Source organism: Ictidomys tridecemlineatus, chromosome 1, assembly GCF_052094955.1.
Source record: "Ictidomys tridecemlineatus isolate mIctTri1 chromosome 1, mIctTri1.hap1, whole genome shotgun sequence".
NCBI lineage: Eukaryota > Metazoa > Chordata > Mammalia > Rodentia > Sciuridae > Ictidomys > Ictidomys tridecemlineatus.
In genome coordinates, this window is record NC_135477.1 from 259,016,045 (window position 1) to 259,042,182 (window position 26,138).

The 26,138-nt window shown below is 51.1% G+C and overlaps 1 protein-coding gene across 2 annotated transcripts in view; it reads right to left on the bottom strand.

The window, feature by feature from the left end:
* Positions 1-22,212: 22,212 nt before the first annotated feature.
* Adamts16 (ADAM metallopeptidase with thrombospondin type 1 motif 16) overlaps positions 22,213-26,138 on the bottom strand; it is a 124,967-nt gene continuing 121,041 nt past the window's right edge. For both annotated transcript variants that reach the window (XM_078018537.1, XM_078018534.1), the window contains exons 22-23: positions 24,137-24,284; positions 22,213-23,415 (exon numbers count right to left, since the gene is read on the bottom strand). In XM_078018537.1, the coding sequence (XP_077874663.1) occupies positions 23,300-23,415; positions 24,137-24,284 (264 nt within the window). In that variant the 3' untranslated portion in view covers positions 22,213-23,299. The remainder of the gene's footprint in view (positions 23,416-24,136; positions 24,285-26,138) is intronic.

A 26,138-nucleotide genomic window follows, 5' to 3' on the forward strand; every position in this document is an offset into this window, starting at 1 on the left:
TGTCCACTGACATAGATTGGGCCGATGGGTTCTGCCTTTGATCCCTGCTGCCGAGTCCTGGCAGGGAGCCCAGGCCATTGCCGAGACGGGCCACACGGCACCAACCTTGGCGTCAGCTTGGCTCCCTGCTGCCCACTCCCACCTCCTGCCATACAGCAGCAGGTCTTCCTGCTGCCCCCGACACAGGGACTCTGGGTGTGACCTCCTTCCATAGCCTCCACCTCCAGCACCCTGGAGCCTCCCCCCTGGATGGTGATGGCACCTGTGGGCCTTGCTGGCCCACCCCCCCCTCAGGCCCCTCTGCTCCACAGTCTCAGTCACAGCCTGTCCCTCACCCGCCCTCACCCCCGGCTTGCTCACAGAGGCCACTGTCCTGGAGACTCCACGGCACAGCGCCCTGGACCTGACTTGCCCTCCAGTCCCTCCCTGACGTCTGGAGGTCTCTCTCCTGCCAAGAGGGACACTGATTCGGGGAACTTGTCCTGCTCTTCCCTCTGGCCAGTGGCTCTCACGGCCCCTGAGCAGCCAGGCTGTCCTGCAGATGAAGACACCCTTCCTCCCCGTCCCTGCCTGCGGAGCCCTTCTGCCCTTGTGGCCACCAACTCCCACAGCCTGGACGGTGTGAACGACAGGGATCTGCTGTCCAAGACCAAGGTGTCCATGGGCTTGGCTCCTTCTGGGGCTGACAGGGGGATCCAGCGCAGGCCTCCCCTGGTTTCTGTGGTTTGCAGTCCTTGGCCTACAGGGGCATCACCCTGATCTCTGCCCTCATGTTCACAGGACGTTTTCTCTGTGTGTGTGTCACTTCTCCTGTCAACAAGGACAGCAGTCATACTAGGGGACACCCAGTGACCCCGATTTAGCATGATTACCTCTTTCCAGACCCTCCCTCCGGCTGGGCACAGTGTGCACACCTGTAATCCCAGCTGCTCAGGAGGCTGAGGCAGGAGGATCATGAATTTAAAGCCAGCCTTGGCAACTTAGTGAGGCCCCAAGCAACTGTCTCAAAATAAAATATAAAAAAATGACTGGAGATGTGGGGATGTGAGCGTGTGGCTTAGTGGTTAAGGGCCCTGATACAATTCTTGGTACCAAAAAAAAAAGAAAAAATGATACCTTACCTCCAAAGACAGCCACAATCTGCGGAACAAGTCAATTCAGGGGATATACCTTGCCTGTGACATGGGAGACTCAGCACAGAGCAAGAGAAAACAAAGTGGGGGGTGCACTCGAGTTGGCTGTGGGCAGGGTGGAGGCAGCTCAGAAGTGTTTTCAGGGTGGACTGAAGAGCAGACAGGTCAGGATGCAGACAGATGTAGCTTGCACTTTAAAGGAAAGAGTGTTGGTGAAAGTGGAAGGGAAGTGTGGGTGTGTGAACGTGTGGGGTGTGTGTTCAGCGTCCTGGGCCAGGGTGCAGAAATGCAGATAAGGGAGACAGACAGTTGCCGAGGAGTGGTCTCTGGGACAAGTGGGAGCAGTGCTGGGGAAACTTCAGCATGGCTTGACTCCTCTCCTCCCAGCATCAATTCCTCGTACAATTAAAGAAAGACCAGTGGAGGGGAGAGTGGCCACAGCATCTCCAGGGCTGACTTCAGGAGGCAGACGGACAGGACTGAGAACAGGGCTCGGTGGCTGTACTAGAGGAGGGGGCGACCTCAAGGCCAGGCTTCAATCTCCTGCCTCCCTTTCCCCTCCGGCCTTTGGCTCAGGACCACAACCTGGTCAGGCATCTCACTTGTCCCTGATGCATTTTAAACCTGCCCAGAGCTGGACTGATGAGTCTGAGCTTGGGGAAATGGGACAGCCTTCTGCAGACACTGCTGACAATGGCTCGGAGATCTCTGCCTTCCAGGGCTGATCAGGAGCTCTGATGACAGAAATCGTCTCTGTGGGAGGTTTCCTCCAGCAGGACCGACCCATCAACACCCCACCGCACGCCTTGCTTCAGCAATACAGGTTCAGGGAAAGGCCCCAGGAAGTCTTCTTGCACTGCCCCCTGGGCTTCCTCCACCCATGGGGCTTTGCTCGGGTGTCCTGGGCTGCAGCCTACACCATCGATCCAGGCCCAGGGACTGCAGGACACCCGTGGCCATCTTCTATAGGCCCAGACCACCGAGGAAGCCAGCATTAGAGCATGTCCTTGTGGGGACCCAGGTCAGAAACTCCTCCACGTCTGCATTATCAGGCACAGGTGGCTTCTTTCTGAACACTGAGTTTATTTTTATGTGTATTACATAGTCATGTTTCGGGGTTCAGCTAATTTTCCTACAGATCTAGCATGTGGGGCTGTGTCTCACCAGTCCCTGCCTTCAGGGCCTGAGCCGCTCGGCTTTTCTACTCTCTTCTGTCTCTTCCCCAGCTGCCCGCGCTGCTGATTTCACTATCCTGTGTTTATTTTTACAAAAGCCCTCAAAGTCTTTGCTGATCTAAATAGGCTTATATAAATAGACTGCTCTTTACTTTAAAAAATGAAAGATTATTAATTTTTCTAAGGCTTCTTAAGGAGTGGTATGCACCCTAGGGGTTCTCCAGAACATTTCAAGGGGGATGCAGACAAACACATTTTAAACTTATAACACATACAAATTTATGACACACATTCAAATACACATAGATGCAGATTTTAAATGAAAACTATGATCCCATGAATAGTATCAACTAAGACAAGGTCAAAGTAAGTAGCACGTATTTAAATTTTTTAGTCACTCAAGATGTATAATATGTGTGCACGTGTATACTCATGTTATTAAGGAGGCTTAAAGAGAGGTAAACACGACAGACTTACTTGGAAGATGTGAGCTTGCAAAACGTGGATACTCAACACACACACAGTTTGCAACATCCACTCAAAAATGATCAGAGGCAAGTTTTCACATGTAAAATCTGGCTATATGCTGACACACTTACAGCAAGAGGTACAGGAAAGCTGCAAGTAGGTACAGAAAAAATGCAAAAGGCTACATCCAGGACATGCTGTGCAGCTGGCACAGCCTTGTCCCATTAGATAAGGTGGATCCTAATTCAGAAAGCACCAAAAACAAAGTTGGCACTTCCTGGGGATGAGAAGAATAACTGAAAAGGAAGGTACACGGAATGTCAATCACTACGTGCCTAATAACAGAGCCTCAAAATACATAAAGTAAATCCACAAAATAACTAGCAGACATTCCCGGGCAGCGGTGGATGCTGTTAGGACAGGAGGTGACTTAGCCAGAGTTCCTCAGCAGCCTGAGCCCAGCCTACCCAACATGCAGCCACGTGCTACAAATGCTGAAGCAGAGAGCAGAGACAGCTGCTCTAGGAGGTGTCACTGGCTCACGCTGCTCTTGAGACCTGAAGAGCTTTAAATGCAGAGAAGCAGCTAAAATGTTACCGTAAGGCACAGAGGACCCTCGGGCGTGTTCTGCAGCAGGTCGTATGCAAAGGTTAGTCTGAGGTCTCTCAGAAAAAAGTGACCTGCCCTCTGGTCAGAGTCCCTGCAGCTGGGGTGGGTGGGGCTTGGAAGAGTGCTCACTAAAGCCCAGCTCCCTCCCTGAGCCTGAGACCCTGGGTCCAGATTAGCCTGCACTTCTAGTTCTCAGGTCACACACTCCCTGCTCCTGTGTTGAGCAGCCACAGGCTGGGCAGTCCCGACTCTTCAGCGTGTGCTGTGTGGGTACTCCTCTCCCATGCCCCATGTCTTTCCCTCAACGGTCGTTTGGGGAGATGGGGAGCTGAGTAATGGCTGCTTCAGGCCCCTAGAGGGTGAAAGAACAAATATGTGCTGCTTAAAGCCATTAAGTCTCTGGAAACTTGCTACAGCAGCCACAGGAAACCAGACAGGTGGGCTCCACTGTTGAGAACTCGGCATGGGAGGGGGAGCGGGGGTCAGCCACTGTGGGCCCAGCCTGTCGAGGTGCAGCCTGGAACACGGAGATGACCACTTCTCAACCATGATGATCCTGGCCCAAAGTACTCGCTCACAATTTCTGAGGCTGTGAATTCTGATATGGAAGTACCCCAGGGGAACAGGCTGGGACCAGACATGGGGAAGTGAGCCAAAGTTCTCAGAGTTTCCTGGTGCAAGGCTTGGTGCCAGAGAAGTTTCATCTCTCCAAGTGCGTTCTTCTCCTCTCCTTGTAGAGACAAGTTTTACTGAGCTCCTCTGTTCTCTCACAGGACAGTGCATTTCCAGACCCATGTGGGGTGAAATGGCGTGATGGGTTCCTTCAACGGCCCCCGGGCATCTCCTCGGATGACCCTGAGGCCTTCTGAACCATGTGCATCTAATGTCACTTGCACGAGAGGCGGGAGCACTGAACAGTGGCATACAGAGTTCAGAGCCACCACGTTCTGTCAGAGGCCACAGTGGTCCACACAGCCTTGCAGAAGAATTTGCTGCAGCAGAAGTGCCCCTTGTGTGCTGAGCTGGAGGATTCCATTTCTAAGGAAGCACGCAAGCCTGAAGACAGAAGGCACATCTCAATTCTACAGCCAAAAACGAGGAGAGAGTATCTTCTACTTGGTTAGCTCACCTGATCTGAAAGAGTATCATTGAACACACACGTTGCACAGGTTGATGTTAAATCTTGTAGCTATTTATTAGTATCCACAAGTAATAAATGCTGGGTGGTTTGTCTCTGCATGTAAGATGTCACAGATTGCCACCTCCAGGACTATATGTCATCTGAAGAGTCCTGGTCCATTCAGGCTGCTGAAACAGAAAGCTACACATGGGTGGGTGTCTCCAACACCATGTGCTCCTCACAGCTCTGGGCTCTGGGAAGTCCAGGAGCAAGGCCGTGTCCTGGTTCATGGACAGCTGTCTTCCCGCAGTGTAGCACATGGCCGGAGGCTGAGACAGCTCTCCTGGGCATCTTTTTGTACAGACACTAATCCCGTGCCAAGGGCTGCACAATCGTGACCTCATGACCTCCTAATGCTGTCGCTGGGGATAGGGCTCAAGGTGACTTTCAGGGCACACGAACCCCCAGTCTGCAGTACAGAGCCTGTGTTGGGCCTGCACTGTACTGGCCTCTGGGAAGACGGCTCTGAGTCCTTTTGCTGAACTGCACGTGCTCTTGCTTGCCAGGCTCTGCACTTGCTGAGTCCCCTCTGTTCGCCACTCCGTGCATTTGTAACTTTACAGGATCCTCGAGGATGCAGGTTTTGAGATGTTGCTTCAACAAGCACTGTCCATCTTAAAACGACTTGTATGTTAACGAAGCTGAGAGCAAGAAGAAACACAGCCATGATTTGTGAGCTGTGTCTACAGAACCATCCGTGCTGGAGGAATCCAATATTGGCTGATTTTTGATTAATTAATAGAAGATGGGTGAACTTGATACAGGATAGACACAGGTTTTTTTTTTAAATTTTTTTATTTTTTATTGAGTTGGCACACAAATTACTTATGTTTACCTGAGAACAAAACTTTGTTACGGGTTTTTTAAGGTAGAAGAGACATTCCAGAGTACCTGGGTCCCTGATTTTTGTTTTGAAAGAACTGAGGCCAGAGGAGGAATTTGGAAACTTCCGAGTTCTTTTTTCTTTTTTAATCTCTCCTTCAGAACTTATTGTGAGAGACACCATTTTCTTTGCCGGAATTTCAGCCCCCTCCCCTCCCTTCCCGCTCCACAGAAGGGATTTCCTGGGACATTAGGCTGAGATCTGGTTGGATCCACCTGGAGCGTCTGCACACGGGGCAAGTACAGGCTTTGTAACTGACTGAGCCTCATCCCATGCAGATCCGCAGGGCAACCACCTCTGACGCTAGATGGGACAGGAGGCTCCAGGGCTGCAGTGGACACCACACTGAATAGTGGAGAATGGGAAAGTCAGGCGTGGATGAGCTGGAGCAGATAGCAAGAACGGGGGGCTGCCAAGAGACTGCGGCCGGAGCAGTCAAGAAATAGGGTCTGAACAGGGAGCCACGGTGATCCTGCTGCGTCTATGCATTTAAGATGCTCAGCCGTGAAGCTTGTACCAAGCCAGCAGGAGCTTTGCCTGACACACACTAATACTCATGATAAAACAAGAGCAGAGCACCTCAAACATCTTATGTTAAGGTCTGTAAACAAGTTAAAATAACACCTGGCATTTTGCTAGGGGAATGTTAGGGTTCGTAAACAAGTCTGGATGGTGCCTGGCAAAATGCCAGAGGGAGTGGTTTGAAAAGTAACAAAAGCTAGCCATTAAGTGTGGAGATTCCTTATTGGTTGAATGATGTATCTAGTTTATGCTAATTAAGATAAGCTGTGCAAAATGTATAAATAGCTCTGTTGTCCTACAATAAACGGCTCCCTCTCCTGCTGTATCAACATACACAAGTTATTCGTCACCCCCGCCCCTTATTTTGCTCAGTCCAGAGGTTCCTCTGAATCTCTTCAATTAGTTCTTACCCTCCCATAAATGACCTGATGGTGGTGGAATGACCTTGCTACACCTTTTAGATTTAAAGCAAGGCTTGTCCAGGCAGAGCCCGTTGGGCACTACCCCAGGTCCACTTCTGATCCTGGGGCTGTGGGGCAGCAATGACCCCCTCCCTCCTGAGCTTCCATGCTGGTCGCGGACACACATGGCAAATCAAATGGACAGGTGGCCATGCGGTTGTCAAAATGACGTCTGACTTGAAGACCCCCGCTGGTGATCCTAAACTTGGCTTTGGAGTCAGATCTGCCTGTGTCCCTGACCTTCCACTTCTGTTGACCTTGGGTGACTGGAAATGCTTTAAATTTAATTTTAGTGTTCTATAAATTCAGGTGCTAACACTGTTTTCTGAGTTTGGAGTTCCTATTTACAAACACTCTGTATCTTGTCTATTTAGAGAACTGTTATCAATACATATTATTAGTAATGCAATATTCTTTTCTTTTTTTTTACTTTCTATTTTTTTTTGTTTTTAGGTATTCATGACAGTATAGTGTATTTTTTTTGTATTTTATTTAATTTAGAGACTGAGTCTCATTGAGTTGCTTAGCACCTTGCTTTTGCTGAGGCTGACTTTGAACTCACAATCCTCCTGCCTCAGCCTCCCAAGCCACGGGGATTATAGGCGTGTTCCACCGCACCCAGATAATAAGGTGTATTTTGACATATAATACATACATGGGGTGCAATCTATTACAATTTTGGTCCCATTTTTGTGTTTGAACGTGATGTGGAATTACACTGGTCATGTATTCATATATGAGCATAGAAAGTGATGTTGATTCATTCTGTCGTTCCTATTCCCATCCCCTCCCCCTTCCCTTCATTTCCCTCTGTCTAATCCAATGAACTTCTATACTTCCCCTTCCTACCCTCCCTGTTATGGGTGAGCATCCACATATCAGGGAGAACATTTGACCTTTGGCTATTGGGGCTGGCTTATTTCACTTAGCACGATAGACTTCAGTTCTATCCATTTACTTCAAATACCATAATTTCATTCTTCTTTATAGCTGAGTAATATTCCATTGTGTATATATTTTTCTTTATTCATTTTCTTTATTCATTAATCGGTTGAAGGGCACCTAGATTGGTTTCTTTTTTAAAAAAATTATTTATTTATTCTAGTTTGTTATATATAACAGCAGAATGCGTTTCAATTCATAGTGCATATACAGAGCACAATTTTTCACGTCTCTGGTTGTTCACAAAGTAGAGTCACACCATTCGTATCTTCATATATGTACTTGGGGCAATGATGTCCATCTCATCTTTCCTATCCCCATGCCCCCTCCCTTCCCCTCCCTCCCCATTGCTCTATCCAAAGTTCCTCCATTCCTCCCATGCTCCCTCCCTATCCTCATTATGGATCAGTATCCACATATCAGAGAAAACATTTGGCTTTTGGTTTTTGGGGATAGGCTGACTTCAGTTAGCACAGTATTCTCCAACTCCATCCATTTACCTGCAAATGCCATGATTTTTTTCTGTTTTAATGCTGAGTAATGTTCCATGTGTATATATACCATAATTTCTTTATCCTCTAGGTTGGCTTCATAACTTGGCTACTGTGAATTGAGCTGCTATAAACATTGATGTGGCCGTGTCACTGTAGTAGGCTGATTTAAAAAGTTCTTTGGATATAAACCTAGAAGTCTTGTGATAATTTATGTGTCCCAAATAGCTGACCAAAGGTTATTTTCCAGCTGGAGAAGAACATCTGTATGACAAGTTCTCGTAATTCTTTATTTCTCACAGGGATTAGAGGCATTTCTGTTCAGATACTTGAGAATTTTGGCCATTTTGCACTTGTGTTCTGAGCAGGCCTCTCTGTCCCTCACTACCTATAGTGTTTTCCTTTGAAGAATCTGATTTTGGTACTATATTTTGCTAAAGTCTGCAGAATCTGGACGTATGCTAGCTTTGAGGAAGTGGTTTATCCTTTGGGTTTTCTGAACTCTTCTGAGTGACGCCTGGGAGTGTTGACCACAGAGCAGCTCCAGGGTAGACAGTGAACGGATACTGAAGGAAAGAGCGTAAGATGGGAATTGACTGATCTTTTGACATTAAACATGCAAATTGGAATATGCAGTACTTGCAAAGTAACTTGCACTATGACTATAATTTTTGAATTTATGGCTAAATGAGATATATCACTGGGAGTGATGGAGTGGGGTGTGTGTGTGTGTGTGTGTGTGTGTGTGTGTGTGTGTGTGTGTGTGGTTTTATCTCTTTCCCATCAAAAGTGAGTTGATAAAGGATGGGGAGGTGGATGATGAAACGCACAGTGTGATCAAATGCCAGGGGTTGGCTTTAACTTCCAACCTCCCCCTTGGTTTGGCAGCAGAAAACCAAACCAAACACACTCCGGGGATCCCTGTGTATTAATGAGAAACTTTGGCCTCTAGGGGCAGATGTGATAAAATCTGTGAAAATGTGGAGCTTGAAGGATGTTGCCTAAGAAAGAACAATAGATGGACTTTTGCTGGGCAGGATGCGTGGGTTGAATGACTTTTTATTTTATTTTTTCTTCATTTCCTGAATTTGTGAGCAACATTTGTGAGCCCAGAGGCCTGGGGTGGGGAAGAGCCGCAGCCATGTCCTGACCCACTTGGAAGAGTACAGGGTGGGAGGAAGGAAGGACCCGGGGAGCCTAGGTGGAGGCTGGGAGTTCACTTTAGGAAGGGAGTCCCGGTGTCTGGAGAGAAAGGAGGACAGGTCCTTCCATGCTGAGGGTCTAGACACGTGACACCTAGTGTCCAGGAGGCTGGAATATGCTTCCTGTCTGCAGTGAGGTGGACGTAAGCTGGGAAGCTCCCTGCTCTGAAGGAATGGTGAAAACTTGGACTGTTCAGATTTTTAGAGCATTCTAGAAAGAAAGGAAATGAGGTTTGGATGTGGAATGAATCATTTTTCAGCTACAGAAAAATGATTAGAACGAGACAGGGAGTGAAGTCCCAGAAGGGCTCGGAGCCTCCTGCACCCACCGCCTGTCACTGTGCCCAATTCGATCACACTGCAGAAGGGGCACCCAGGAGCTAAGAAGGAAGGCTGCAGAAAGAACCAGGGGTTCCCCAAATATACAAGTACACCTCTTCTACTCTGCTGTAAGGGCTGGTCTCCTATCACTCTGGCTTTAATCTCGCAGGATTACCTAAAGAGAATGAAACGGACTGACTCATTTTTCTCTAATATTTTTCCTTCTTTTCTTGTCCTCCTTAAAGAGTATAGATCATGGCTGGACTCCTCAAGAGCAAAGGAGGATTCAACTCTCAGAAGAAAACACAGGCGTAAATCTTTGAGATCTGGGATTGGGCAATCTTATCTTAGAGAAGATACCAAGAGGCCAAGCAGCCAGAGAAGAATCCAGATCAACCAGATGTCACTGGAATTCACTTCTGTGGTCCAGAGGACACTGTGAGGACAGTTGAAAAACAATCCTCAGGAAGGGAGAAGCACTCGTGGGTCCTGTCTCTGACAAAGGACTCATTCCCACGACACGCGAACACGCTTAGAGCTCAGTGACGAGAAGACATGTAACCCAACCGCAAATCAGCCAAGACTTGTATTGATCGTTATCCAAATAAAATGTACAAGCACCCCGCCCCCCAGCACTGACAAGATGTCAGTATCATTTGTTATTAGGACTATCAAACCAAAAGCACAAGGAGGCGCTCTTGCACTCACTGGGGTGGCTTTTATAATAAAGATGGACGGTGGAAGGGCTGTGGAGAAGGAGCACATAGAGCGCCCTCACGGCTCGGGAGAAGTGGAGGGTGCTGCTTTGGGAACCAAGTTGGCAGTTCCTCAAAATGTTAAAGAGTTGCCACCTGACCCAGCTGTTCTACTCCTAGCAATAAACCCAAGAGAAATGGAAACAGGGGTTCCCATAAAGCCTTGCACACAACTGCTCCTAGCAGCCCCAGTGCCCGTCAGCTGGTGAGTGGGTAAAGGACTCCCATTATCTGTGATAGAGAAATGCTTTTACTATGTAAGTGAGAGAAGTCATACATCATAGCCATGCACTGTATGATTCCATTTATGAGAAATGCCCAGAGTAGGCAAAGTCACAGAGACAGAGAGCCCATTAGTGGTTAGCAGAGGCTGAGACTCGACTGCTAATGTATGAGGTTTCTCTTTGGGACGATGAAGGCATCTGGAGCTGGATAGTGGTGACAATTGCAAAACTTTGTGAACATACGGACAAAACCACTGAATCGTAATCATACATTTTCAAAGGGTGAAACTTACATGTGAATTGTGTCTCGCTCTAAGAAGAAAAGGCAAGAGGAGGAAGGCCTCGTGCCTCCACAGGCCCTTTGTCAGTAAACTGGTGGGAGTGATACTTAAGGAGCCCCGTCAAGTACTCCAGCCACAGATCGTATGTCTGCATGTCCAGTGGCGTCCTTGGTGCTGGTTGGATGGCTGGGACACTGTTGTCCCCTCTGGCACTCTCCAGCAGCTTAGTGGACAAGTAATTAGTGAGGTTGTCACTCTTGGAGAGGCGCCTTGCCCAGCTCCCCTGGTGTCCACCCCCAGGACCGAGATCCTCCCCAGCTGCCAGCCCCAGGTGGGGGGGAGGGGCTCCTTCACCTTCTGCTCTGTTCCGGTCAACGTGGTAGCCAACAGGGAGCCCTGCTGTGTGTATGGACGTCAGAAGGCGTTTTAATTTATGAAGTTGGCTGAGGGGTGGCACAGAGAGGGAAAAGACACAGAAGAGAAATGGGGGATCTTTATTTCTTAGGCTTTCGGAGCAGGGGTCTGCACGCCACCCAGGGCCACACAAGGGAGCACCAGTGTCCTCAGGAGGCAGAAAGGAGGAAGGAAGAGGGAGTCCAGGCCAGACCCTCCATCGCATTTCCATGGAAAAGACGGGAAGGGCTCAGGACTGGCCACTTGGAATCATTCTGGGTCTCTGGCCAGTGGCAGGCCCCCTGGGCCTCTGGTGATTCTGAATTCTGTTTTCAGTTATTTTGAACGGTCACTTTCTCCCAAATAAACTCCTCCATCAAATTCAAGGCCCTGAAAGGTGGACGGTGCTAAGCATCCAAGGCCTTATTTTTCTAAGCCCAGTCCTGGACCATTCACGGACGTTGGGGCCTGAAAACAGCCATGAAAAGCACAGGAAAGAGGCAGAGGGCAAGGGTGCGCGGTCGTAAAGGCCCACCTGTAACTGACTTCTCAGATACTTAGAGATAAATCAGCCAGAAGCCCTTAAGAAACAACGCCAGGAAAAGGTGGTCTGTCAGGGTGCAGGGGATGGGGGTCACAGGCCTGGGGAAGGTCCAGCCATTGTGGAATGAGTCATGCTAAAAGGAAGTGAATGTGTGGAGGGTCCACCACACAGGAGGCCGGCCAGGGCCTGGTGGATGGGGCTCAGGAGTGGCCGGCAGTCTGGGAAAAGCGTGCTGATGTTTAGGGTCCCCTTTCCTGCCAGTCCCCTTGCCGTGTCTCCTCACAGCCAATGTGGCCTAAGTGGGTTGGTGGATTAATTGCTTTCCTCCTTTGTTTGCCTGTGAAATTTGCTCTACCTCCCTCACCAAGGATTTGGCCACACAGTTTTCTTCTGGCCTCAGATCCTACTAGGGGGCAGGAAGGTACCAAGAAGAAGCTGCCAGGCTCCAACCCTTCACTACAAATCGTAGCAATACCAATCAAAGAGGCAAATGAACATTGTTTCATAAATTTAGATTTGATGAGAACAATTTTGGATTCATTGTAAAACACAGTCATTAAACCAAAAGGAGCTCTGTCCCAGAAACAGGTTAGTATCACTGAGAAGAAAAGAACACATGGTAGGCTTGTCTGCGGGTCTGATTTAACCCTGGGAGGTGGCTCATGAAACACCCCAGGGAAAGCCACAGGCACCTCCCAAGCCCCGGGCTTGACACATCCAGGAGGAAGCGTGGGTCTGCAGCCCCCCTGGGCTGTGAAAGCTCATGCCAGCCCTGAGACCTGAGGCCTGTGGAGGTCCAGGTTGTCCCAACACAGAGACGGGAGGGAGCGCGCCGCGGAGGGTGCTCAGGCACTGCCTCACCTGACCTCACCTGGTGCAGATCTGGCCAGGAGAGGTCACTGCTGTGGTCCCGACTCTCCCCTCTTCCCAGCGGCTTCTCTGCCTGTTGGAACTGACTCTCCTGGATTCTAGCAAAGGGCAGTGACCACGAGTCTCCTGAGGGTGGCTCCTGAGCAGAGCAGGGCCCTGTGCTCCAGGGAAGGCCAGCCTGTGGGCCTAGCTATTATGAATAATGTCACTCTGAGTATTCATAAGCATTTCAGAGAATGTGCTTTTCAATTTTTTTGAGTTTGCACCTTAGAGGGTGATTGCTGTATCTTATGGCAATGCGGCGTTTTACTTTGTGGGGACCTGCCAAACCATTTTCCACAGTGGCTGCAACATTTTGCATTCTCAACACTTGGCATTTTACATTTTTATCATCATTATTATTATAACTATGATGGTGGGTGTGAAGTGCTATTTCACCGTGGTTTTGAGTTTCCCTAATGACCAATCATATTTAGTTGTTGGCCATCTGTGTATCTTCTTTGGAGAAAAGTGTAAAGCAATTCTTTGGCCATTTTTACTTGGATCAAATAACCTTTTAAATGTCATTTTATTGTCAATCTGTACATTTTATTTATAAATATATTATGTATATGTATATACTCTGTATGTTAGATCCTGTCTTACCCTGGGTTGTTATGACAGAATGCACATACTCTTTGACTTGGGATGGTGTTAGGCCGTAATTTAATACAGCTCCTGTTTCCTATTAAAGCACTGAGTATCTCATGTATTTTTTCTTTGAATGCTGTCTTGAAGGGGCAAAACAGAATGGCTGTATAGATATCATTTTATATCATTGTAAAGTTGAAAAATGATAAGCCAAATCATTGTAAGTTAGGATCGTCTGTACCTTAGACTGGGAAATTCTGAAACCAAGACCTTCATGGTTCAGAGTTCTGCAGGCTGGGAAGTTCACCATCAAGGAGGCACACCTGGCCCCCTCACATTCTCTGCCTCCAGTGATGGGCCTTGCTCCTCCTCCTGGAGGCCCGTCCTACCTCCACCCTCCCTGCTTCACTGAGGATGGGTCCCGTCTCACCCCGTGGCCCACTCTGCCTGACAGCTTCTTGAGGATGCAGTCCTGTTCCCTTAGACTCCACTCTAGCCCTGCCTCCAGGGCTCCAGTGAGAAGGTGTCCTTGATACTTAGCCCCTTTCCCGTCGTCCCCCCTTCCAGCTGCACTAGAGAAGTGCTCATGCGCAGGCACCAGCTGGAGAGTCTAGCCTCCCTGCAGACCCCAGCGCCCAGTCTGAGGACGGGCTCCTCTTTCCACACCTTAACCTTAACACATGCCTTCCACCCTCCTTCCTGCATGCTTTCGGGTTGGATGCCTTTTGCTTCACATTTGCAAAACTGATTCCCACAGTCAGTGAGAAAGCAGGATGAGGCCTGGCTCGTTCTAACTTCATAGCACCTTGTTGCAAACACAATGGGGAAGAAGGACCTAGTGATGAACTGGGGTGAATGGATTTGGCCACATGCCTGTTAGACGTTATTAGCTCACCCAACCCCACAGTGTGACCAGACGTTTGCAAGTTTTACTGTCTCAAAGGTCTTGGGGTGAGTGAAACTGGGTAAAAGGGAGGAAAACAAAGAGAAGCAGTGATCCAGGGAAATTGGCAGAGAGGTTTCTGGAATGAAAAGTTTCTTGGGGTTTGTGACCCTAGAAACCACAAGCTTTGGGGACCTGGTGTTCAGGACAGAACTGCTGAGCCCTGAGGAATGTGTGCACACTCGCTCCAAGTGCAGCCATCTGAGAGCATCCACAAAGAATGTCTCATGTGACTGAAACCAGATCATGACCCCCAGGACGGAGATTCCTGGCACACAGTGGCTGAAGCCGGCTCCAGGCAGTGGTTTTCTTCTGTGCTTGAACACCCGCCCGCACTAAAGGAGAGCCCGTGTTCAGATCTCCCTCCATGCCCACCGTGCACCCAGCCCTGGTTAGCAGCACATTATGGTTGAGGAGGAGAAGAGAAAAGGTATCTTCAACGATGAGCTATTATGAATAATGTTACTATGAATATGAGTAACACACTTGTTTTCCCTTGTCAGAAGACAGAGCTGAGGAGTGATTAAGGAGATCTGAGATACGTGCATAGGATTTCTTTTTAAAAGGGAATTAATCACCACGGAGTCATCACAACTTTATCCTAACAACATCTTGCATTTTATGGAACTCTGCTTTTTGGAGTGTTTTTGTGTCTTTGATCTGCATTTCAAGAGGAAGCCAGAGTGGCACAGCAGCTGCTCCAGCAGGGCCCTCTGCCTCACTGGGTCTGCCCAGTGGCACCGCTGGCCATTTGATTTCAACCTAGAGACTCAGGGTTTGCTAAACACCTTCACATTTGCTCTCTCGTTATCGAAGAAGTCTGGTGCAAACATACACATTCATTTATTCCTCAGTAATTTATGACTTATTCCCTGATAACATTAACTGGCAAGGAGATCAGGGCCTCTCTGGATGACAATCTTTGCCCTTCACTTGGCTCATGGCTCTCATGAGGAAGTCCCCGTCCTTCCGCCTTCAGCCACCTGCTGCCTGAGAGTTTGACCTCCTCTGGCTCAACCTCTCGGCTCCCGCAGAGGCTTCCTGAGGCCTTCCTGATGCTCCCCATCCTGGCTTCTGGGCTGGGCCGCGGAGCATTCTCTGTCTCTTTCCTGTCAGCCGAGGAGAAATCCTAAGCAAGTTGGGTTTCACTGAGTCCTAAAGCAAAAATGTCTCAGCCCTCTCCCAAGCCAGAAGCCCAGGGGCGTGTGCAGCATGGCTGATGTCCTTGTGCCAGCTTACTTTCTGGCCTCTGGTACTCTTCTGAGACAAGGCTCTGTCCCCATCTAACCCACTTCCCCTGCTAGGAGCGACGCAGTCGGGTCCAGGGTGTTCCGAGCCAGGTTCAAGCGAGGCAGTTCTTGTGTGAAGGGAAGGAGGGGTGTGTTTGGGAGTCTTCAATGTGCAGAGGTGACAGGAGGTGGGAGGGATGGGTGCCAGGTGTGGAGCTGGGAAGGAGCTGGACAGAGGACGCACTCAGACCTGAGGGTGAGCTGGTGGTTTTGCCAGGACTCCCAGGAATCAGCCCTCGGGGACCAGAGTGAGAGGGCCTGAGGCTGAGGCCATGGAGCTGGTGGGCCAGGGGCTGTGGGCATGGCGGAGAACGCCCAGGGAAGCCCTTGCACAGGGGTGAGGACAGCTGCTGAGAGAAAGGGCCACGCAGAGTCAGGCTGGGGCCTTGGTTTCCCTGCACCTTTGGCTCAGTTGGAACGAAAACAGTCAAAATGTTAAGGGGAGCTTAGCTTTAAAAGTCCCCCTGTTGCTGTGGTAAAAACTCGGAAAGCAGGTGGAAATCCTCCAGGGTGCTTGGGAGAAAGTGTTCCTCTACCCCAGGACTGGGAAATGACCCCGTCCTCCACAAAGACCTTAACCCCCCAGGTCACAGGTGTTCGGCTTCTGTGGACCCTAAAATAGAGCTGGACTGGAGGCCTGCCAGGTCATGCCAGGCAAATGCCCGTAGGGACATTGTCCAGTCTCTCTGCCCGTGTACCTGGCCCCCACCTCATGTCAGCAGTCTTCCCCAAGACAAGGCTGCCTCCTGGAGCTGGGAGCAGCTATGGAGTGAGGGCTGGGAGGGACCCTGAGATAGGAACTGGTGGGACCTGCCACAGGGCTGGACACCCTGGATGTGAACGTCCATTTCCAGACAGAAAAGCCACCCACACGAAGGGTGTGACGAGTCTCAGTAATTCTGTCCTGCTGTGGAGGAGCACCGGAGGGCAGGACGGTACTGAGAGGTCCTGAACATCCACCTGCCAAGGCCTTCTGTTCCTTCAAGTCGAGAAGTGTGCCATCTGTCACACGCTGCACCCTTGGCTACGGTGATAGTGAAACTCAACTACTTTGCCAGCCATGGTGGTGCCTACCTGTAATACCAGCAGCTCACAAGGCTGACGCAGGAGGATTTCAAGCTTAAAGCCAGCCTCAGCAACTTAGCAAGGCCCTAAACAATTTGGTGAAAATCTGTCTCAAAATAAAAGAATAAAAATAAGGCTGGGGATGTGACTCAGTGACTATCCCCCTTGGGTTCAATTCTCAATACCCAATCAATCAATCAATCAATCGATCAATTAAACTACTGTGTGTGTATGTGTGTGTGTGTGTGTGCGTGTGTGCGTGTGTGTGTGTGCGTGTGTGTATGTGTGTGTGTGCATGCGTGCGTGCGTGTGTGTGTGTGTGTGTGTGTGTGTGTGTGCTTTCAAATTACACATGCTCTTTCTTGATGAAACTTCCAATAATGAATGGTTATACCTCGGACCTTGAGATCTACTTGACCACAAATTTATAAAAACAGCACAAGTTTTTTTCCTCTTCTTAACATCTTTTCTAACTTCATTTAAAATTTCCAAGAGCTGAGAGAGGCATAGATATCATACAACCCTCATTGTAAAACAAAAATGGAAAATGAATAAGAAAATACTGTGAGAGATGCGAGACAAGACACACACATACCCTGGGAGGCTTCAACACGGAACTTTGTCTCCCCACAGCTCTGGAGTGAGAGGTCCCAGGTCAAGGGCCCAGCAGGGCTGGTTTCAGGAGAGGTCCCTCTTCCTGGCTTGTAAATGCCACCTTCTCACTGTGCCCTCACATGGCCTTTTCCCTGTCTGTGTACACAGGGGATCTCTGGGTCTTTTCCTCTTCCTACAAGGACAGTGGTCCTGCTGGATTAGGGCTCCACCCTGTGACTTCATTTAACCCCTTTAAAAGCTCTGGACACTTTGGGAGTCAGGGCTTCAGCGTGGGAGCTTGGAGATGTGGTCCACAGCAGGAAGTGATACAGGAGGAGAGTCTAGGGTGCCCAGGGGTGAGGAAGTGAGCTTGGGGGCTGTGAAAACGTGACAGTACAGCACGTCCTAGAAGCACTACACTCACCAAATACAGGAAGCAAATAGACCAAATACAGGAAGCAAATAAATCCTCCCTGGGAGGAGGCCCGTTGCAGGTAGGACCCCTCTGCAACCCTCAAATGCCCCCGGGAAGGTACAGCTTTCAGCTTGCATGAGCACTGGGAGCTAATGGCACACCCCTGCACCGTCATGAACCAGAGGAAATGGTCCTGCAGGGGAATTGTGCAGACAGACCTGGCCTTCCCCTTGTCCTGGTGATCTAGAGCTGTTTTTTGTGGGGGAGATCAGCGGGCTGTTCTTGGCCTTGGGAAGAGGACAGTGACAGCCAGGTGAGCCAGCAAAGCAGATCAGACAGGCTCTGCCCAGTCCTTCCATGCGCTGGCCTGCCCCCTCCACCATGGGCTCCTGGCCCGCTCTGTGGGAGGACACAGGTGCTGCTGGCACTCTCCAGGCTTTGGATTCGCTCTTGTGATTTCAGACCCACCTCAGATCCTTGGTGGTTTTCAGCCTCCAGCTGGGGCAGCTGCCACAGGGCCAACCATCCACAGCCCTGAGATCAGAGAATAAGTCTCCATCATGAAGTCATGGTCCCCTGGTGGCAGCTGTGAGCCCTGGGAGGCTCCTCTGTGACATCCAGACCCCAGAGGGGTGGCAGCCAGGCCACAGTCAGTGTGAGTGGCAGGTATGTGAGCATGGGTACCACTCCTGCTGAAGGCCACTGGCAGGAGGATCTCAAAGTCGCCTTGGGTCCCTTTCCTCACCAAGTGGGCAGCTTGTCCTGGACTCTACCCACCTGGCCTGTCCACATGTCAGAGGTGGTTTCTGCTCTGTCCATGACCTGCAGTATGAATGTGGTTGTATAAGGCTTTCAAAAGGCATCACCAAAATCATCCTTAAAAATTCTCCAGAACTCTCTGCGTCTGGCTTCTGAGAGCAGAACTTCCTCTTCGTCAACACCACGTGAGCCTCAGTCCTGTTCTCAAGGCTGGGGTGTGACTTTAAGTGAAGAATTGACTGCACAATAGTAAGTGAGAGGGAAGCACTAGCATCCTAGCATGGTATACTCTTGGAGGAGCCTGGAAGAGTGAAGTGCTTTTTATAAATAACAAATCCAACAGCCAGGGAGGTGAATTGACTTACATAAGGTCACACAGAGAAAGTGTATAACATACCTGTTCACTGTACACCCCAAGGGAAGGGACCCTGCCTTGGAACTGACCACCCTGCACATGTGATTGATGGTATCACTCTTCTGCAGTTTTCATTCCTTCTTGGCACAGTGCATTATACATCCCACCATGCCACCGACCACACAGGACTTGACCATGTCCTGTGTTCAGCCAGTGGGGTGTGGGTGCAAGCCACAGTGTGCCCACACTAGGCAGAGGCATTGAGAGGCAGCCTGCATTTCTAGGAATTTCTTCCTGTTTTTCCTGGGTCAGTGGAACAGGAAATCCTGGATAGGAGCCATCCTTTTACTTGGATTCAGGGCTGAAGAAAAGGCAGAGAAGAGAACCAAAGTCATGTGAGTCAACATGAGACAGGAAAGAGATAGCCTTCATGGCTGCATGCCATGGGATCTGGAGGTTGTCATTACAGTGACCACGCTGACTGGTAGAAGGTCTGACTACAGCGTCCTTGAGATTTTCTCCAGCTCCAAGAGACCACAGGACTCCATCCTCCTGAAGGAAGTGAAAAGCAGATATGGGGCCATGACACACTCCTTGCCCCTGAGGGACAGGAACAAGAAGCTGCGGAGAGGTGCCTAGTACCAGAGTCAGAGTGCAAAGGACCAGGCTGAGAAGGTGACCTGAGAGCTGAGCCTGGGAATCTGGCCTCCCTGCCAGGGGAGACTCAGCAGTCCCAGGAGGTCCCTGCATGCCCGAGGCAGAGGCGTGAGCACCCAGCACTTAATGAGGCTCCAGGCTGAGGTGGTGGTTTGGTTTTCCAGAAGCTGCTGCTCAGAATGACAAAGCCCAGCAGCACAGCAGGTTTGGGGTGGGCTAGGGTGAGCTCTGACTCAGGGAGGCCCAGAGGGAGTGCTGGGCTGTGCTGGGGGCGCTTCCCTCTCTGAAGTCTCCCGTAGACCTTCCTGGTCAGGGTTGCTGGGAGCCAAGAGTTTAGGCAGGGAGATTTTGCAGAGTTGCAGGGAGACGGATGGGCAGACGGCAGACTGGGAGGCAAGGCTGCCACCGCCAGCTCTGGGGTGTCTGTCTAAGCTGCTTCCTCCTCCTCCCACGGCTTTGCTCTGCCCACGCCTAGCTCAGCAGGGAATTCCTGGGGGCTGGTTCCTGGAGCTCTGGGATGCCCCCACCCTGCCCTTGGGCTCCAGGGAGCAGCACCTGGCAAGGTTCCTGGGGGCCCAGGCCGAGAAGGGCAAAGACTGTCTGTGATTCCCTGTGGCCTCTGAAAGCAACTGAGAAACAAGCAGAGGAAATCCACGCCAGAGTGCAGTGTCAGCCCCTGCAGGTGCCTGGGCCCTGTGCCGGTCATGAAGATGCCTCTCAGCTCTCCACCAGCCTGGCCCCTGACACTTGGGGATCGGGGCAGTGCACAGCACACCAGGATTCATCAGGATCGAATCACCAGAACCACAGAGCCACTTCCTGGTAGCTGCAGTTTCTGCGAGTGTGTGGCTGAGGCTGAGACTGAGGCTGGGGCTGAGGCTGGGGCTGAGGCTGGGGCTGAGTGCAGCGAGAAAGCAACAGGGTGAAGAACAGTGACCATGGACCCACCTGTGCTGGGAGCTCAGGGCATTTCACACGGGGGTGGTGGTGGATCATCCTGCTCTCCACTCATCCCCGGGGCGTCCATAAGTTTTGTACCTAGAACTTTTCCAGCCCAAATTGCTGAGACTACATTAGAAACAAACAAGGAGAGGAAAACAGAAAATCCTCAAGCCCGGTCACTCTGCATGTCCAGAGGCTCTCTGAGGGCAGATGGCGGGGGCAGAGCAGGGCCCAGCATGTGGTTTTCAGGAGCTCCCCAGGTGTCTGGACACCAGTGGGAGAGCTGGTGGGTCCACCTCACTCTGGCTGGGGTGGGAGGGGCTGCACTGGCTACCGCTGAGGGAGGGCAGCCAGCAGAGAGGCTGCCATGGGGGGGCTCAGGCCTGTCCATCAGGAGGGTCCATGTGGAGGTGAGGGTACTTGCTCCTTGGTCCAACCCAGCTGTGCCCCGGCTGACTGGCAGCGGGTGAGTGATGTGGCACGCGGTGCTGTCGGCTGCTCCTGTGGCTGAGCACGTGGTGCTGTCGGCTGCAGCAGGGGCAGGTTCTGGGTGGGCCTGGCAGGTCTGAACCAGAGCCCCTCTTCCTCCTTGTCAGGATGTGAGCTGGAGGGGCCACGCCCAGATGAGGGGGATTCACCAGGTGCTGAATGGTCAGTCCCACAGTCCCCTCAAGCCTTGGTCCTGGGCAGCCCTTGGCCCTCCCTCGACTGCCCAGCACCTTTCCTGGACGGGTACAGATGCCCACTATGCCTTCCTCCGACTGTGTGTGATTTCTTCCATTTTAAGCACCTGATCAAAGCTTCCCCTCTCTGACCCACCATTTCCCTTCTGAACAGAAGCAAATCTCTTCCTTTGCCTATCCCTGACCCTGTCCTCTGGGGCCTGATCAGCCTTGAACTGCGTCAATATGTGGCTGTGCATTTTCTCTCCACACCTGGGCCACTCTTGCCCCCTCTCAGCTCCACCCAGCAGGCGTCTGATGAGGAGCTACTGAGAACAGTAAGCATGGACACTGGAAGTCCTCTCTCTGTGCAGAGGCCTAGAGACCCGCTGAGTGCCTTGGAGAATCGACAGGTCCCTGGTGCTGGTGTTTGGGTGGTGAAATAGGTGGCCCCTTTTCTCCTAGCATCCCTCAGAGACGTTTTTCCTGGTGTGTGATTCTAGGAAGAGCCACATTTGTTTCCTGTCCTGATTTCCTCTCTGTGAAACGGGATGAGGGCTATCTCCTCCCGCGGTCAGGCCCAGCTGCAGGTGGTGTGGGCTGAGCGAATGCAGGTTTTCTGTGAACCAGGCAGGCCCTCCAGGGGCATGGGGCCGACCCTGTGGAGCTGCTGGTCAGTAGTTGACATTCTGAGGGGCCAGGGTCGCCTCAACGACAGGGCAGCAGTGGCTTCCCATGGGCTGGTTACATCCAATCATGGGGACTACAAAGGATGAGTTCATGTGTCAGCTTGGACAGACTCCGTGACAGTCCGACACCAGACTGGACGCTGTGTCAGGGTATTTTGTAGATGCGATTAAGGCTAAATCAGTAGACTTTAAGGAAAGCACATCACCCTGCATTCCATGGGTGGGCCTCCGTCTCATCTGATGAGCCCTTGGACACCAGCACTGAGGTCTCACTAAGAAGGAATTCTGTCCCAAGCTGGCACCATGGGGACCCTGCCCAAGTCTGCAGCCCGCTGTCTCATGGAGGCAGACCTAGGAAGGCCACTCCACTCAGCCTTCAATGTCCAGCATTGCAGTCCTCTGTATGGTTTCAGGGTATCCAGGCTCCACAATTAGGCAAGCCAGTTCCTTAACCTATCACCCCACTTTTCTCTGTATGTCCTATTGGTTCTGCTTCTTTGGAGAACGCTGATTGACAAGCAGGGGTTGCAGGGTCAGGACAGCTTTCCCACTGGACCTGGCACCAAACCTCCATTGCTGGAGGCCACCATCACCCCTGCAGCCTCTGCCTCGCGGAAGCATCTCTCCTGGTCTAGTCCAGCCCTTTCTAACACTCTCCAGCCCTGCTCCTCCCTCGTGAGGCTCATTTGCCAGGGTCTCCTGCCAGCCCTCCATCTGGGAAGCAAAGCTCACGGAGAGTCACAATGCCACTCAGGGGCTTTCCGTACTATATAAAATTTATTATAAAACTTCGGCAAATATAAATATCCAGATGCCCATTCAGAATGGAGCCACACCCTAGGAGGGGAGCCAGAATTAAGCACCAATGAGGACAGGGAGAGGGTGGAGGCCCACGGTGCAGCTGGCCTTCCTCCTCAACCTGTTCCACAGAAACAACCAAACTCACAGAATGAATGTGAAAACCCCACGACACACAAAATCGGACCGCAAGGCTTCCGGTTATGATCACACAGGCTGCTCCGCCGACACCTCTCATGGCAGGAACCCCTGTTTCCGGGAGGGTCAGATCTTGCTGTAACCTGTACATCCAATCCATCATTTAAAACAGAAACGCACTAAGAAACAGGTTCGAATAGGAAACCTCGCTGGTAAGTAACTGAGAAAGATAAAACAGTAAGCATGAAGGTCTCTCCTCCAGCGCCTGCGTCTGAAGGGGAAGAGGCCCTTGAGCAGGAATTTCCCTCTTTGAGTTCATAAGCAATGTCCAGATCAGGGGCCTGGGAGCTCCTGAGGGATGACCTAAACTCCCGTGGCCACTGGGGTAGGAGGGGGAACCTGGGCAGAGCCAGGGAGCTGCACAGCACCTGCCCCTCCAACCCTGAGTGCAGAGGGGCCTCTGAGGTGGGGCGGGAGGCTGGAATGTCAGTGACAGGTATTGGTGCACTTTTCTTATTTCACAGCCTCTCCTTCATTTCACAAAGCACCGATCATTTCGTGTTCAGCATGCTCAGCTCTGCCTGACTCTGGACTGATTTAGCTGGAATGTAAATGAGGTTGAGCTTCTCCTGCTTCACAGGGTGGGCCCTCCTGCCTGATATGCCAGAGGTTAGCCCACAGGGCCCCACAGGTCACCCCAACAGGAGACTGTGCACTGCATGGGCACGGGTATGCATGTGCCTCACCCCGAAACACTTGTGCACGCACTCTGGGTCAAAGGGCCTAGCACTGTGTTCCCTGTTCCAGCCAAAGCTTCCTTGGAGGCATCCCACTGTGGATGGCACAGCGACTCTGTGCTGAAACTCCTCTACTGCTCAGTGTCTTCTCTGCGCGGTGGGCCGGTCCGACTCACAGGTTGGACTTGGAGCAAGTCTTGCAGCACTGCTTGCCGTAGAATTTGTGGCTGCACATCCCATGCTGAGGCACCAGGTGGCACCAGTGAAAGTAGTCTTTGCAGAAGGTGTCTGGAAACAAGCACACTCTACGTTAGCCAAGTGCACTGAGCACAGCATCGGCAGACCTCTGCTTGCTAATAACGGCAACTTATCATTGGAGGGCAGCTCTTCAGGTCTAACAGAGACCTGTAGAACTTCTACTTTTCCCAAGACCTGTGGGAGTTTCTGGAACAATTCTGCTCTTCTTTTTGTGTTACATGCACCCACCCAATCACCCATCCCCCAAGATGATGGGTTCTCTAGGACTGAATACCAACTGCCTTCTTCTCTGGGTGAGCCCATTCCTTATCCCCTGTTCCATTTGCTGTCAGAGGAACCCTGGCAGATTGCCAGCTCTGCAGCTGCCTCAGGCATGGGGTGGTGTTTTGAGACCATTAGAAGAAAGTGAGACCTTTGTGTAATGCAGGGTGAAAAGCTCTGTTAGTTAAAATTTTCTTCTTCAAGTATTGTAAATAGCCTTGCCAGAGTCAGGAATTATATGCCTTTTAAGGTCAGACTTACATCACAAACAGCTCCTGTCTTCCTAAGGAGGCATGAGGATGGCAGAGGCCTGCTTTGTAAGTATTTTATTATAAAACTGGAGGATGGAGTGACAAAAAAGAAAAGGCAAAATGGACAGAAGGCCCAACTCTGGATCTCTCTAGCCGTGGACACCCCCACTTCCACAGGCCTTCCAAGGAACTACTCCTGACCTGACACCCCCATCCCACATGAGGGGATCCAGGCTCACCTTTCTTCTCTGGGATGGTGCAGAAGTGAGTGTTGCAGGCCAGGGAGGACTCAGGCTTCTGGTGTGGTGAGCAGTCGGAGGCTGGCCGGCCCCCTGCCATGCACTGCACAGAACGCCTCTGCACACCTCCCCCACAGCTGGCTGAGCACTGCGAGAACAACACAGAATGGTCACCAGGCTGCCAGGTCCCAGCACAGGGCTGGCATCACTGCACCCACCCACCAAAGAAGGCAGTTGTTGCATGCCAGCACATCTTTAGTGAGGATGAGGGTCAATAAAAGGCATCTGAAGTGATGCTCAGCCCCAATACAGTCAAACTGCCCCTGCTCACCCCCTCTCCAAGAGTGCTTCATGCTGGGCACTGGGTTGGGCCCCTGCAGGAGCATTCTGAGCCAGCTGGTGACCCTTCCAGGTGCTCAGGTGGGAGGTAGCCCTGGTGTGACTGGGGTCACTCAGGCTGGGGTTTCAACAGCTACAGCCTGAGGGAACTCCTGAGATCAGGCACTCTGGGGCAGAGTACACTTGGTAAAAATAATTATACCAAATAATAATGGATATTCATGGATTGGCATGTTATCTCCTCAAACAGGCAGTAGTGAGAAAAAAAATACACTTAGGTTCCAACCTCCAAGAAGGTTACCCATGAGTTATTCTTTGATTACAGAACAAGAGGCTCCCCTCTTTGGTTTCTATTTGAGCATTTGAGAGAAAATTGCTGATGTCAGACCCAGAAGCAGGGCAAAGGTACTTTCTTACCTGTTGGTTCTCCCCTGACTCTTAGGGCCTACACCAGCCCTGGCCACTGGGGAATGCAGGGTTCCTCTTCCTTCCCCTCCCAAGCATCCCCCTTGCCCAGGTGGTCTCCCTCTATGACTGTGGTTGCTGCCCAGGTCCTCGATTAACTTCAGGTATCACAGAGGGGAAAGGTTATCATAAACCTGGAGTGTTCTTGGGGAGCCATTGATGGTCTGATGAACGCAGGAAATGGGTGCATTTCTGGTGATGTCAGGTTGCTCTCTGTGTCTGATGTAAAAGAACCAGTCCTTCAGGGAATGTCCTCACTCAGCCACCCTTCAGGTGGTCCTCACTGGGAAAGGCTTCATGAGCCAGCTCCTGGTCACTGCTCCACCCCAGGTTCACCGGCTGCAGTGCCTGGGTGGTTCTGCCAGCTGCAGGGATCACTGCTCATTGTGCCTGGCCCTTCACATCCCAGGGCTCTGGGCAGAAGCAGAGAAGGAAGGGGTGTGCCCAGTAGATGATCCTTCATCAGCTGGATGGGTGCACACACCACAAACTGTGAACTGGACCCATCCAAGATCCACTGGGGCAAAGAAATCAGGGGGTAAGTGACTAGAGAGGCAGCGGAACCTGGACCATTGTGATTAATCCACCTCAAAAGGCCACTACACAAGTCTAGACTAAATCACGTACGAGCCGCTCCAACGAGGCTACCAGCTCAACAGTGTCAATGGTTAAGCCATGAAAGAAGTACCTGCAGAAGATGGCCAGGATCAGGGGTCAAAACCCCGGGTGTGTGGTGCCAAACTAAGTGGGTGCTTAGCTTGAAGGATCACGCTGTGCAAACCTGGGGACATTCATGACCAACACTGCTCGCCCAAACCTTGAAGACCACGTCCTGGAGTCCCGCTGCAGCCAGTCACGGGAGAGGCTGTGGGGGCTCTCCATGGCTGGCACCAGCCCACAGGAGCAGCCAACCTGAGGCCCAGCTTTCTTTGCCTCTCTCTAGGATCTGCTGCAATCAGCACTTTCAAAGTGACCTTAAGTCCCCTGGAAGAGCAACCAGGTGATGGAGCAAGTAAAACCTCTTCCTATACCCTCGGGAAGGGAGAAGAGGGAACACTGTGACTCTAAGGTGAAGGGGTCATTCGCTGTCTGCTCTCTGGATAAGGCAGAGCAGGCCCTGGGCCTCTGTCTGGAGCATTTCTCGGAGGCTTAGCCCTCACTTCAACCCCAGTTTCAGCAAAAGTCACCAATAATTCAG